General features: G+C 35.7%; 2 protein-coding genes across 7 annotated transcripts; both read left to right on the plus strand.

Moving 5' to 3' along the window:
• The first annotated feature begins 503 nt into the window (after positions 1–503).
• On the plus strand, positions 504–8,251 carry LOC132129397 (rho guanine nucleotide exchange factor 3-like). 3 transcript variants are annotated; one of them, XM_059540977.1, is made up of 14 exons: positions 504–704; positions 904–961; positions 1,074–1,136; positions 2,535–2,579; positions 2,871–2,978; positions 3,293–3,457; positions 3,932–3,994; positions 4,069–4,165; positions 4,244–4,320; positions 5,180–5,437; positions 5,824–5,994; positions 6,110–6,302; positions 7,321–7,462; positions 7,493–8,251. In XM_059540977.1, the coding sequence occupies exons 1-14, from the start codon at positions 664–666 to the stop codon at positions 7,566–7,568; spliced, it is 1,557 nt and encodes a 518-aa protein (XP_059396960.1). In that variant the 5' UTR covers positions 504–663; the 3' UTR covers positions 7,569–8,251. The 3 variants fall into 3 exon arrangements, with proteins under 3 accessions (XP_059396960.1, XP_059396959.1, XP_059396958.1); XM_059540976.1 differs by having other exon boundaries at positions 504–541; positions 631–704; positions 7,321–8,251; XM_059540975.1 differs by having other exon boundaries at positions 7,321–8,251.
• Positions 8,252–8,975: 724 nt separating this feature from the next.
• Positions 8,976–13,509, plus strand: LOC132129180 (ubiquitin carboxyl-terminal hydrolase 21-like). 4 transcript variants are annotated; one of them, XM_059540671.1, is made up of 13 exons: positions 8,976–9,146; positions 9,593–9,785; positions 10,185–10,238; positions 10,337–10,454; positions 10,686–10,800; positions 10,932–11,093; positions 11,174–11,241; positions 11,840–11,943; positions 12,025–12,111; positions 12,194–12,272; positions 12,402–12,509; positions 12,609–12,723; positions 12,940–13,509. In XM_059540671.1, exons 2-13 carry the CDS (start codon positions 9,630–9,632, stop codon positions 13,028–13,030), a joined length of 1,257 nt encoding a protein of 418 aa, XP_059396654.1. In that variant the 5' UTR covers positions 8,976–9,146; positions 9,593–9,629; the 3' UTR covers positions 13,031–13,509. The 4 variants fall into 4 exon arrangements, with proteins under 4 accessions (XP_059396654.1, XP_059396655.1, XP_059396657.1 ...); XM_059540672.1 differs by having other exon boundaries at positions 11,177–11,241; XM_059540674.1 differs by having other exon boundaries at positions 8,977–9,146; positions 10,971–11,093; positions 11,177–11,241.
• Positions 13,510–13,924: the final 415 nt, after the last annotated feature.

A 13,924-nucleotide genomic window follows, 5' to 3' on the forward strand; every position in this document is an offset into this window, starting at 1 on the left:
GGGTGCACTTCATGTGGTTGTTTTTGGTCCCAAACTGATAAGCCCTTATTAAGGAATTAACATTTTGGCATCCTTACCAATCAGGTTTTGTTTTTGATAAATTGAGGCTTTACATTTTACTTAGATGTCCCAAATTTAGCAAAAACTTAGTTTTAGGCCATACTTTGTATGTTTTGTCATGTATGAGCATCTTTGTCTCACACTCCTGTCACATACTGAGCTAGTCATGATTTCATCAGCTGAGCAGTAGACACCACTCTATCATTTTCAGAAATGGGTCAGAGGGTTTGCTTTAACTTCCGTCCTCTTCATTGATTGAGTTATGTAAGGCTGCCTTATAATTACACCGAGCCTCAAAGATCTGTCAAGAGTCGTAAAGAGAGGTTGATTTGTCTTCGTTCTGCCTGACAACAGGAAGTACAATTTTTTTTCTTGCACAGGATGTGGTATCAGACATGCAAGTGTAAGCGGAAGAGGGGAGGGCTGGGAGAGAGTGCACATTATCTTTTTTTTTTGTCTATTCTTTGAAAAGTTGGAACAGGTGCTTCTAAGATTTATGGTCTGATTTTTAATCTAATACTCTTTTTATAAATATATATATATATATATACCGGTGTTCCTTTTCATAAGCACATTTGGAGATGCTTTGAAAGAGGAAAAAAGATGGAACTTGAAGAGACGGAGGTTGATACATCACCTTCCTGGTATGACTTTTTCACAGATTATCAATAGTTGCTCAAACTTTTAATAACACTGACATTTCGATGTTTAACTGTCTTTCTGATCAGCTGTAGTGGCCTAGAAATTCACTATAACAGTTAATAATTTGGATTATATATCCTAATAGAATACATTAATGTCTATTTCAGTGTCATAATTCCACTTTATTTCATTCTTTTTCAGGTCTCCTGTATCTAGAGACAGGCTCCTCACATGTGCAATGCTGCCAGATATCGCAGGGGTAAGTTTCATTTTGGTCATAAACCTTATACATTTTTTAATGGACAGACCTTAAACTGTAGGTCTCGCTCCTTTGAGGAACACCAATGTATTATCTGTTGGTTTCTGAGCAGAAGAAAAGAAAACAAGACCCAAGTAGTGATGCTGAGAATTCAACCCGAATCTTGGAGGACTATGTAAGTTATCTATGATATAAGTTGCAGCATGCCTGATCTAAGTATGCTGTAAATCATTTTGATATTGTCTTCTAGAGTACTAGATGTTTGAATATGATTGTTTGAGCGACTGTTACAAAAACAGCCACAATATTTCCTGTTCGTCTGTCTTTACATGATCTAAAGATGATCTACTCCGTGGTTAAAGTTCCTCCCTATAAGCTTTGACTAAATCATTGGTTATGTATGAAGATGAATGTACATCGTTTGAGGGGTCTGACAAATGTGAAAGTGGTCTGCCTGTTTGTGCTCTACACCAAAAATTGGTGAGAGGTATCTCCATAACAATCCATGGTTTTCCTGGTCTGTTACAAGACATCCAGAAAAAAGCATTTATCTTTCAAGAGAAATGAAGGAAGTTTACAGTAAAAGTATGAAGCAACTTGTGCTTAGCTGTGAGTAAAAAGCTCAAAAAAAAAAAAAAAGAACTTTACAACTCAGTTTCCTGTCTCAATCTGCTGCATGCACACCCTCTGAATGATAGCGGTTGAGTCTCACTTTGCAGTTGTCGTTGTTTCTTAAAATACTGGCACTTTTGAGTCTGTGGACTTTTAGAAAATAAAGTCTCCCAGTAATAAATCCGTGAGATGATGAACCGGTCAAAGCAGTTAATGTAAGGTGGGAATACAACATGGCTTGAATACTATAAAAAAATAAAATAAAAACAATTTGAGTCTAGGACCAGGACCATATGTTTTCTGAATTAGGTCTGATCATAGTCTGTGGTGGAAATGACGTTGTGGAAATGGCCTAATTTAATGGCCTAGCATTTAATGGCTTAGTGACAGCTAATGACAGCTTGATTTGAAAGTACTGTGATATTCATGGTACATGGTTCATATTCCATATCAAGCTCTTCACGGACAATGTCATTTCCTTAGTAACAAAATGCAAAAGTTGATCAAATTTCTTTTAATAAATAGTAATCATTGCTATGGAAATTAAATAATAATTTAGCTGATTTTAATGAAATAATTATATACATAAATACATTTATGCTAAATTTATGAGTATACTTTTTTTTTTTTAGATCATCATAGTTTTTTAAAATACATTTATTTTATTTTAGAAATGAAGTCTTGGTCTATGGCAAGGTTTAAACTGAGCAAAAAAAAAAAAAGATGAATGCTGGAAAATAATCATAATATAGCAATTGTTAATAATAAAAAAAGTGGCTGTAGTTGACTGATTTGTGAGTGACAAAAGTTGTGTTCTGTGTTATTATTCTGTTACTGATGTATTTACTGATATCTGGTGGAGTAAACTCAAATAGACCTGTATAGGTTTAGTGCTTTCATCTGCTTGTGGTTATATGCTTGTGCTGACTGACATCTGTGCTACACTACACGTCTCTTTCAGGAAGACGATGACTTTCCCATCAGTGACCACATACAAGATTCTGAGGTACAGAAATTAATATGCATCCTTGTTCTAGAACATTTCTGCTCAGCACAATAACGGTCTATATACCTTTACATCATATCAAAACATCATGATCAAAGTCTGATAAAGTTCAAATTTAATTGCTGAACTGTCAGTTAACTTTCTCGGTTTCAGTGAATGTCTTTGTGTTGCATGCTAGATATTTAATGGTCCATATTTAAACATCCACTTGTTTTAATGATACATTAAAACATAATGATACAAGTACATTTTAACCTTGAAGCTTATTCTCTGCTGCTGGCCTCATATTAGGGTCCATGTAACAAAAGAGTCAAACCAGTTGACAAAAGTGCTTCAGTCACTGGTATCATAACACCGGTGAAGACCCCAGCACTGAAACGCTTGGGCCAGTCCATACAGGTACAATAAACCCCTTCGTGCACTTGCTCTGCTTTTCTCATGCAGCCACAATGTTTTAACTGCTCTTATATGAACTATCATCAACAATTACATAGAGAACTAGGTTTTTACGGGGTTTTTTGTCTGCATACTGTCCCAAATCAAAACAGTCGAACTCCAAGCCCTTAGCCTTAATATGAGTATAACAGTGACCATACATATGTACACACACACACACACACACACACATATACATATATACATTCATACTGTATATGTGTGTTTGGAAATGTATGCTTATGTATATGTATATTAATGTATATATATTTTATCAGCGTTCAATCAGTTTCCGGACAGAGGCCCGTCCGTTGCCTCCAATGCCAATAAGAACCCGTCAGAAGGCCTCTTCCTTTCCTCGGCGGCGGAGCAGCCAGCTGTGGAGTGATACTGTTGACAGTCTGAGCCACGAGCTCAGTACCAAAGAGATCAAGAGACAAGAGGTGTGAAAAGCTGCTTGAATTAATGCCACATAGAAATGCATCTTACTCTTTAAAGTAGATTTCTTTTTTGTGTTTTGTAATTCAATTCTTTATTAATTAAACTTTTAATTAGTTACATTTCCCTTGTTGGGCTTTAATTTAAAGCAACAAACTGGTAGTTTTGGCTCATGTACCTTAATATCTTTTTAAAGAGCTTCCAGCTGCCCAACTCTGTATTTTCTACCTTAGTTGTGAAACAGGAAGTGTGCTGGTATACGAAGCCATGTTCTCTATTTCAGTGTCAGAATTTCCTCTGAAAGGCTCCACCACACACTGACAAAACTGACTAGTAACTTGTGACAGTAGCGCAGTTATAAAATTGTGAATATCTGTGGTATCTTCTACTTATGCAAGGCCTCGTGAGGTTAAAAGGAACTGTACAGTTTTAACCCTTCATTTATGTATTATTTACCTCTTTATTTTCTTCTCATGCAGATAATCTATGAGTTGACCCAGGGTGAGAAACAGCTCATTGAGGATCTAAGTCTAGTGAAAAAGGTTTGTGCAGAAATCAACCGGTTTGTTTCTACTGTCTTTTATAGAAGTGAATTTAATTTAGACTGTCCTGACAGGTGTACTATGAACCAATGCTGAAATTAGACATCATGACAGAAAGTGAGCTTGGCCAGATATTTGGAACCCTTGATTCTTTAATACCACTTCATGAAGGTAAATGTCAGTAAACTCTTTGTAGTTGTTTCTTTGAAATATAATGAGATATTCACAATTATTTACCTGTACATTTAGATCTTTTAACTCGTCTTGAAGGCCTTCGTGGAGCAGAGAAGACTGTGCAAGAGGTCGGCCCGACCATGATGGACTGGGTCAGTCTTATGTTAGACAGCCTAACTACATGTAAAGATAATAACAAAACATTGTTGTAGTTCTTGTTTCTTAAAACACTAGCTCTGTTGTTATTGATGCAACTCTGAAGGCCCGTTCACATCAAGAATGATAAGCAAAACTATAGTTTCAATTATCGTTCAAATTCTATTAAAAAGGGGGGGGTGGGTGGTTATGGAAGCCCGTTTCCGCCACAGAATAAAAAAGAAATAATTTTGACTTTTTATCTCACAATTTTGAGTTTATATATATCACAATTCAGACATTTGTCCTTACGATTTTAGGGTGGAAAATTGAAATGGAAAAGAAATATAGAAAATAGAATTTGCGATGGAATAGAAATAGAATTGCAAAATATTAACCCTGAAGAAATGTCCAAAGATATAATCTCAGAATTGAGATATTTTGAGTTTATTTCTTTAAATTCCGACTTTCTTTTACGTTTACAAGATTCAGAATTGTAAGACAAAAGGTTGCAGTTTCTTTTATTTTTTGGCAGAAACGTGCTTCCATAAGGAAGTCTGCATAACAGCTAAAGACACAGATAAATAATATAATTGGGATTGCTATCAGAATGTTTTTTTTTCTCCTGCTGATGAACAATAAAAAAATTGGCCAATCAGAATACACCTAACTTTAAAAAAACATGAGTTTTTAAAGCAGCAGACAACAAAATGTCAGCTTGCACTTAAAATAAATCGAAGAATATCTGAAGTTTAGAAGTGAAGTCTTATTTATAGTAATAAATAAAATAGTTATTGTTCTTGGTGTGAGCGGGCCGTAAAAGTGAACCCACCCAGAATTTGAGTGGATTATAAACTCTTTGCTGTCTTTCCATAGTTTCCATGTCTGGAGGCATATATCACATACTGCTGTAACCAGGTTGGGGCAAAAGCGCTGCTCGATCAAAAGAAACAGGACCGGCGGGTTGAGCATTTCTTGCGGCTGTGCCAGGAGTCGTCCTTCAGCAGAAAGCTGGATCTGTGGAACTTTCTGGACTTGCCTCGCAGCAGGCTGGTGAAATATCCTCTACTGTTAAAGGAGATTCAGAAGAGCACTCCACCTGAGCATCCGGACGAAGAAGCGCTGCCAGAGGCAGTAAGTTGAGATGCTTCCACATTTATACTAGCATTGCATATGAACCCAAGTTACTCCTTTTGTTTCTAAATGAAAAAAATGGTTTCTAAAGATAAAAAAAATGGTTGAGTGACTGATTTAAATATTCACACATAAAGCCATATTTGTGCCACACATCTATATAGGAGAAAAAATAAGGTTAGTATGCTAAGTTGGTATTTTGAATTCATCAAGTCTTTTGTTTGGTACAGGTTTATTGTTAACTAACATTTTTGCAACTAAATGAAATAAGCCGTTTTTCAGCTGAGCTATCTTTTTCGTTGCCTGTAAACAATTAGTTGAGTGATTCAATGATTCACTTTTCAAGACCTGCAACCTGCATTTCCTTTTATTTCTTATTTCCTCAGATAGAACTTATCCAAAAGATTATAACAGAAGTCAATCTTAAAACTGGAGAGGCTGAGTGTCAGTTTTACAGAAGGGGGCTGTGCTACTCAGAAGACAGCCAGAGGGTTCCAGAAATCCAGGCATCTCGTTTTTTATACTGCCATGGTGAACTGAAGAGTACTAAAGGACAGGTAACTTCATATTTTATCTTTTCAACAAGTGTTTAGCAGGTCATTGCAGTTTTTTTCATTGTTTAAACTAAAAACAATCCACACAGATATTTTACTTCTCATTTCTCCTCTCTAGAAGCTGCATGTGTTCCTCTTTGAGCTGGTATTGGTTTTGACCCGACCAGTGGCACAGGACAGGGAAGAACCAGCACAGTTCCAGGTGTATCGTCAGCCCCTCCCAGCTGTTCACCTCCATCTGGAAGACCTACCTGATGGAGAGCCAAGCAGCTCTGGATCCTTTCGTGGGGCTTTTACGGGCAATGATAAAGGTAGCGGCATTGCATCTTGTACTTATTGTTTTTTTGGGGGGGGGTTTGCAAGCATATGGCGCATGCAGGATTCCAATAAAATGATTACCATTGAATTTGAATAAATAGATTTTTTAGTTTAACATCAAGTATTTCATTTCCTTTCACTGTGTTTGTTCCATTTTTTTTATTATTATATAATATTAAGTATTTTTAAATGTTCAGTATTTTAATATTTGTTTTAAAATAATAATAAAAAAAAGGAAAAAAATAATTATATTATTCTAACCTTAGCAAACATGCCTAAAATGCAAAAAAAACCCGTAAAAAATCGTATTTGATTTTCGTTCACTTTATTTTCGTAAAAATAGCTGCCGTTGTTGTGCAATAGAAGAAGCATTTAAAACAGGCTCATTAAAACACAAACACACACACACACTAGATGAAATGTGTGTAGATCTTTACAAAATACACCTGGATTATAAAGCCTGTGAAAAGCATACACCAGATCAAATGCATTCATTCATTATGAACTGTGTTGAGCGAGCGGTGCTGAGCATAGTGAGTGAGCGGAGCGGAATCTTCAGAAAGGCACTCTGTGCTCTTAAGGAAATATTACCACTCCGCTCCACTCCCGTGCTCTGATGCACGTCATGTAAAGGATAGCAATTAAATTATTAAAATAGAAGAGATTTGAATTTGAATAAACCATTTTTTTCTTGCAATAAAAAAAATATGATTTAAATTTACTAGTGATTAAACATTATTTTAAAATGGTTGCAATCATATCAATGATTTAGATTAACAAAAGTGTTGAATTAAGTTTTTTTCACAGGCAACATAACCTGATGTTGAACATCTTCAATTTTCTGTTTTAAAATCATTTAAAAAATATAAGTAGTTTGATTTACTATTGCTTTTATAATGCATGCAATTAGAGGCTTAAATGTTTAAGTGTTTTTGTTTCTGTGTAATTCTAGATGCTTTTTATTTGACATTGGAGGTGTTCTTATTGCTTTCGTTTCATTATAATTCCCAGTGAAGAACTGTTTTCGTGTGAGCACCACAGGACGCTCCAAGTCTCAATCCCACAGCCTGCAGGCTAATGACTCCTTCAATAAGCAGCAATGGATTTCATGTCTGCGCCAAGCAATGGTCCAGTCACGGGACAAACATGCTCAAACCAGCCACTTCAAACCCTCTGAGCGTTTAAGCCCTGACCCTGCCTTCTATAACAACATCGCTGAACTCAACATTAACTCTGATGTGGAGATGCCAGACACATAAACCAGGGCCACCGGTGCTTTCCAGTTCAATAGTTCATTCACAAACACAGGATTTCACTTTCATTGTGACCATCACAGCAAACTTTCTCAGGACAAATGTGATCACAGAGCTGATGTTTCCCAATCTGTCTAGAAACTGTGAGAATAAGGTCATGTAGCTATATTCGTATAATCATATGTGGATGTTTGTTGGTGTGAGATGTCTCATAAGGGTACTTTATGACTGTATTTTATATTAGATTTATGCTTCTTGCTTAACAGGTTATATTGGAATTATTATTATTATTATTATTATTTTTACATTGAGAATGTTTGTTGGATATATGGTTTAGGCTATGGGACATGAACTCTCAGTTCCTCGTTCCTTTAAATTGCACACCATTTCCATCTTATATAGTTAATAAACAACAACATTTGTTTATTCTGAACGGTAACTAATTTTGTATGAGTCCAGGCCTTTAGTCATTGCACTTTGGCAGCATTAGGGCTAAAAGTAAGCCTACTGCAAGTCTTTCACTGATATAACCTGAATGTAGCCTAAATTCTTATTTTCTCTTGATATAAAGCAATTGTATTTACATTTTTGTTTTCGTTTAAATATCAGTTTCAATATTATTCTGAAGGTACAGTGACTAATGCGAATGGCGGTTGGCCTATTATAAAATTTTCGTTAAAAGGGCTGATTGCTTTTGGTGCATAATTTTTTTGCAATAAACTGACAACTTCCATAAATGTGGACCTTTTTATTTTTATTTAAAAAAAAATGTATCACGGTTTATCAATATGCATAACACGAACTTCACCTGAACTAGTGCTAGTTGTCACTTACTAGAGTTTTAACTGACAGTTCATTTCTATATAGGGACGTACATAAGTCTTTTTGTTTATTTTTCAGTAATGTTATGTTAGCTCAACGTTAATTCTGCCATTAACCCTTAAAAGTTGTTTAGGGTCTTTTTGTCCCCAAATTACGTTTTCTAAAATAAAAATTGTTCCCTTTATCTACATTTTATCCTGTTACCAACGCTTGCTAGATCTACAAATAAAAAATTTCATTTGATTGATTTCTGGCTTTATGTTAGTGTGAAAAAAGTCACACTCATGATGTTTGGGGATTGAAAGGAATGGGGAAACGAAATCACCCATACATGAATGGGAGACTATAATAATATTGATTTCTGTTACACAATTTGTAAAAAAACTAAAGGGGTGACAACACAGCACATCCAAGATGGAGGAAAACACATTATTATAATTACAATATTATAATTTCTGCAATTGCAGTTTAATATAGTGACTGTGTGTAGCGTGACACCGTCTCCTGTCAGTGTCAAAGCTGTTCTTAAGCAAAGGCGAAGACATCGCTAATTATAGAAGATCCTAAAGAGAGAGGAAAGATTAGCCATGATTAAAGCTCGTTCACAAACACAGTGACAGGACAGACAGGTGAACAGCAAGTGTAATGAAAGCACAGGAACACTTAAACATTTCCAAACTGGACTTGATGTTTGGATAGAAACATTGGCACTGTTTGACCATCAATCAAGAAATAAGTGGAGACGACACTGGGTCTTTACGGGTGAGTAAACAAATGTTTACGTGATCATTTTATGTAAATGATTTTTTCCCCTCTCTATCTCACTCTCTCAATACTTTTTGTTAAAATAATGATTGTGCTACTGTTTCTAAAATAATTAAATATTATGGCCAACTATTTGTGCATGCTGCCTTTTCTGTAGCCAAGTGAATTATCACCTCTCTTTATATTCACTTTAAAGGAAAAATTCTCTCAATAATTAAACTACATTAAAAATAGATAATTTTTTGAGTTAAACTAATTTACAAATTGTTAAATAAATGTTTTGTCTGAACATATAATCTCAAGTTCCCATCATTGCAAAACTGACACACTTGTCAAACAATGTGACCATATTAATAGTCATGATACATTGCATGTTGGGAAGAGGACTGAATCACAAACCAGTTTTTATAAATATGATATTCAAAGGAGTTTTCCATTCACAGGTCCATTGGCAGGGATGCCCGGCATGCAGATGTGGTAATGCCAAGAGCTGAATCCACTGTAATGGACAACTCGTGTCAGGCCCTGTGCCGTACCTTAGTCACTCAAAACGGCCTTCAGCCAGAGAATGTGGACATTTCACAGTCAGTACTTTACACATCCATCATGGGACTCCTGCTGGTGACAGACAAGGAGGTGAGACAGTGTTATGCCATTGACAAATTTGTGTCTGAAACCTTATGTTTTATTAGTGTGTTTGACACATGGCATATATTATATATTGGTCTATCCTGACAACTTTTATATACTGGAAACAACAGGCCTAGCTCATATGCAAACCTTATTAATAATTAATATAAATAATGCTATGTGCTTTTGCACCTGTAGGTGCTCACGGTGAGTTAAGTATATCTGGTCTTAACCTCAGTGTCATATGTGACAGTGTCTTCCCTCTCTGTTATAATTGGATCATAGATCTATAAACGTACACTCAGTCACTGCAGGAGGGCCAGTGAATGGCAAACCTGTTGCCGCTTGTGATGTAATTGAGGAAGTCACACTGACAGTCATTTGCTGTCATTTTTCATTCTCCAGAGAGAGCTGCAATTGGGAAATGGACAAGTTGGACTGCACAACATTGGAAATACTGTATGTTCTAATTCACAAACAGGCTTTAATGCATATGTTTGCAAGAAAAATAATGATATTCTCTCCCATCCATATTCAGATGTTCTCTTTGTTTTTAGTGTTTTCTCAATGCGATCGTGCAGTGTCTCTCTCACACTCGTAGTCTTCGTAACTATTGTCTGATGAGAACCTACCTTCAGGACAAGCACTCCAAACAAGAACCTGTGCTGATGAATGGTAGGCACACTTCAGCTTTCATTTATTTATTGGGGTGAAGTGATGCAGCAAATCAAAATCTGAGTGGTTTGGGATTGGTGGTGCAGCATTATTATTAAAAAAATAAAAATAATAAAAAGTTTTATTTGTATTATTTTTTTACATTTTATCTATCACGTTAATGATTTTAAAATTTCCCTCTACTCCTCATCCACTTTCTTCACAATATTTTTGTTGATGACTTTTTTGTAGAATTCTCTAAAGTTTTGGCTGGCTTGTGGGAATGTAATGGTGGGGAAACCACAGTGAATCCTGGGAAGTTTTATCACGTGTTTAAAGAGTCAGTGCCTTATTTCAGTGGCAATAGGTATGTTCAATATGAATTATTACAGATATCTCTTCAGATTTCTCTGATTAACACAGTATTTAAAAAATGTGTTAGGGTATTGGTGTTTAAAGATATCATTCTCAGTTGTTATATATGTATATTTTTTGCAGACAGATCATTTATCCATTTCATTTCTCACTCACACACAGTCAGCAAGATGCTCAGGAGTTCTTGCGGTTCCTTCTGGACAGGCTACATACAGAAATTAACTGTCGTCCATCCAAACGTCCTGCAGTTATGGAAACTAAGGAACCAACATACACACGATTCAGGTATTCCACAAAGAGACAGATCTTGAAAGGAGCAATCTGATCTAAAGTCACTCACTCATAAATCACTCATTTGTCTCCAGCAGGATTTCAGAGGAGGCCTTTGCAATGTGGCAGAGGCATCTGGACAGGGATGACAGTAAAATCGTTGGTATGTAGTAGCACTGTTAAAATAATGGTATGATAATAATACGTTTTACCAATAAAATGAATGAATAATTTTGCATTAATAAGCATGCACAAGTCCTGTAGTAGATCTAGATGTGGAGCTGGGGGAGGTAGAGGGTTTCAAAGAAACTCTAGTAGTGTGCTGCAGGACCATCTTACAACAAACCCTGAACCCAGACCATTTAAATTTTGAGCAAGCAGTTTTATTGGCTGCAGAATCAGCATTGGGCAACAATTGTGTCACATAGTAAATTATATGAATGCTAGCAGATTACATGTAAAAGACCTATCAGCCTGTGCCATTTAGAGTCTCATGACAGAACTTTTTTGTTTGCATAAATTATTCACCTTATTAATGCTTAAGGTTGTTTTTTTTTTTTGTTTTTTTTTATATAAATGTCTAAAAACAATAAAATACCAAAGTAAAATAAGGTAAAATATTATCAATAATTGTGATAATCATCCTAATCTATATTTTTATAGTTATAGTATTATACAAGACCAGTTTTTTTTTTTTTACTTCAGTCCATTTTAAATCCAGGTGCACCTGGTGCTCAAGTATTTTTTCCCTCCTCTCCCAGATTTGTTCTCAGGTCAGCTGCGCAGTTCCTTGCACTGTTCAGTCTGCTCCCATTACTCCAACACCTTTGATGTGTTTTGCGACCTGTCACTCCCCATCCCAAAGGTAACACTCTCAGGCCCTGTCCTCACCTTCTGGTCTTGTGCAGATGATGTGGCATCATTTTTGTTTGTGTGTGTATTGCAGAAGAGTGATTATGGACAAACTGTCACACTGAGAGAGTGTCTAGACCTCTTTTCACACGAGGAAAAACTTGATAAAGAAAATTCACCGGTGAGTAAAAAGCATGGCCAGTTTTTGCTCGCATTTAAAGTGGGAATTTCTGTTGATACCCACAGATGTGTATGTTTCTTAGATGTGTGAGCGGTGTAACCGTCGCACCGAGAGCACCAAAAGACTGACCATCCAAAGGTTCCCTAGAATCCTCGTCATGCGTATCCTTTTTTCAGTTAGTCAGTGCTGAGTTAATCAAATGGTGATTATTGATGGTGTGAAGCAGTAAGTATGGTCTTGTGACCAAGTACATGCTTTACAAAAGGTATAGACTTAACTTACCATCTCAGACTTAAATCGATTTACCATGTCAAGGTACTCGATATCAAAGAGCACAGTGCCAGTTTCCTTCCCCCTAAATGGGCTGGATTTAGGGCCATTTGGACCTGTTGACTGCGGTGAGCGGTTAATATCTGAATATGTATCATGCACATTGTAAATTCTGATTATTGTTATGTGCAGAGGTGTACGAAATATTACTGAATGTTTGCTTTCAGGTCCAGTGCTGTATGATCTTTATGCAGTATGCAATCATTCGGGCACAGTAAATATGGGTCACTACACGGCTGCATGTCGGGAGGAGGAGGGCTGGTGCTACTATAATGACTCATGGTGAGTGCAGTTTTATACAATGAAGTAATGCTATTTAAAGGGCAGTTTTCTCACACAATATACAAGAATAATAATTTGTTCCTATTAGAGATGATATAGAAAAAAACTGTAGTATTTCTTTGTTTGATGAAGTTAGAATTTTTAGTTCGTAATAAAGAAATAATATTGAATTTAGTTCAGAAATCTTTAAACATTAATGCTCTGTTTCTTTCACAGTGTTGGTGAAATAACAGAGGAGAAGCTTCAGTCAAATCAGCCATATGTTCTCTTCTATGAGCTAAAAAGCTTCAATATCACCAGGAACTGAGGGCAGAGAATGTTTGTTGTTAATGAGAGACTCCAGTAATTATTTGGCAGATTTCAGTTACCACAGAAAAAGGTTGAATTGGGATGTTGGGAGAAAGTGAATGAGCGTGAAAACTGGTCATTGTACATGATTAAATTTAATTGTAAATTCATGTTATCGAGGTATTTTTGCTACACTAAACAATGTGTTTTTATGAACTTTATGCACTTAGAAAAGCACATTCTTTTAGAAAAAAAATCTGTTATTAAAACAAAAACCTGTGTATATATATATATATGTAAGAATTTGTTGTTTGCATTAAAATGTTTTTTTTGCTTTCTTTTTTCCCCCTGCATTTTTTATTCTTAATGTAATTAAAATCTGAGTTTTGCTGTAATGTGTTTTAATTACGAGTGGAAAAACAGGGCTGAACTAAACAGGGTTAATGCAGCTGGTGGATGATATTAAACCTTTGTCTGATTTGACAGACAAATATTGTACTTTTCACTTCAAAACATTTCTATCAAGGTCCTTAAAGTAGAAAGTCATTAATATGTAGCAGCTTTGAAAGTCAGTGGGTGATTTCTATCTTCTCTTATACGTGACTTCTTTCTTTTTTTTTTACACAGCTAAAAAGTAATCATTCTTGTAGGGTTACATGAAGTGATTTCCCAGCAATTGTTTAAACACTGACCAGTAAAATAAAAGATATTTATTTACAACATCTCAATACTAAGAAGTTAATGTTGTGGTATATATTAGACACAATATTGTCTGATTTAGCAAAATTGTGTAAATGAAAATACTTCCTATAAAATCTGTGTGTCTAACAAAACACAACAGGTGTTTGACTTGAAGCAGGACTGCACTGTTCTGTATAAGACATCAAAGTACAGTGAGAGTAAATACAGACCA

The sequence above is a fragment of the Carassius carassius genome, chromosome 46, assembly GCF_963082965.1.
Source record: "Carassius carassius chromosome 46, fCarCar2.1, whole genome shotgun sequence".
NCBI classification, from domain to species: Eukaryota; Metazoa; Chordata; class Actinopteri; order Cypriniformes; family Cyprinidae; genus Carassius; species Carassius carassius.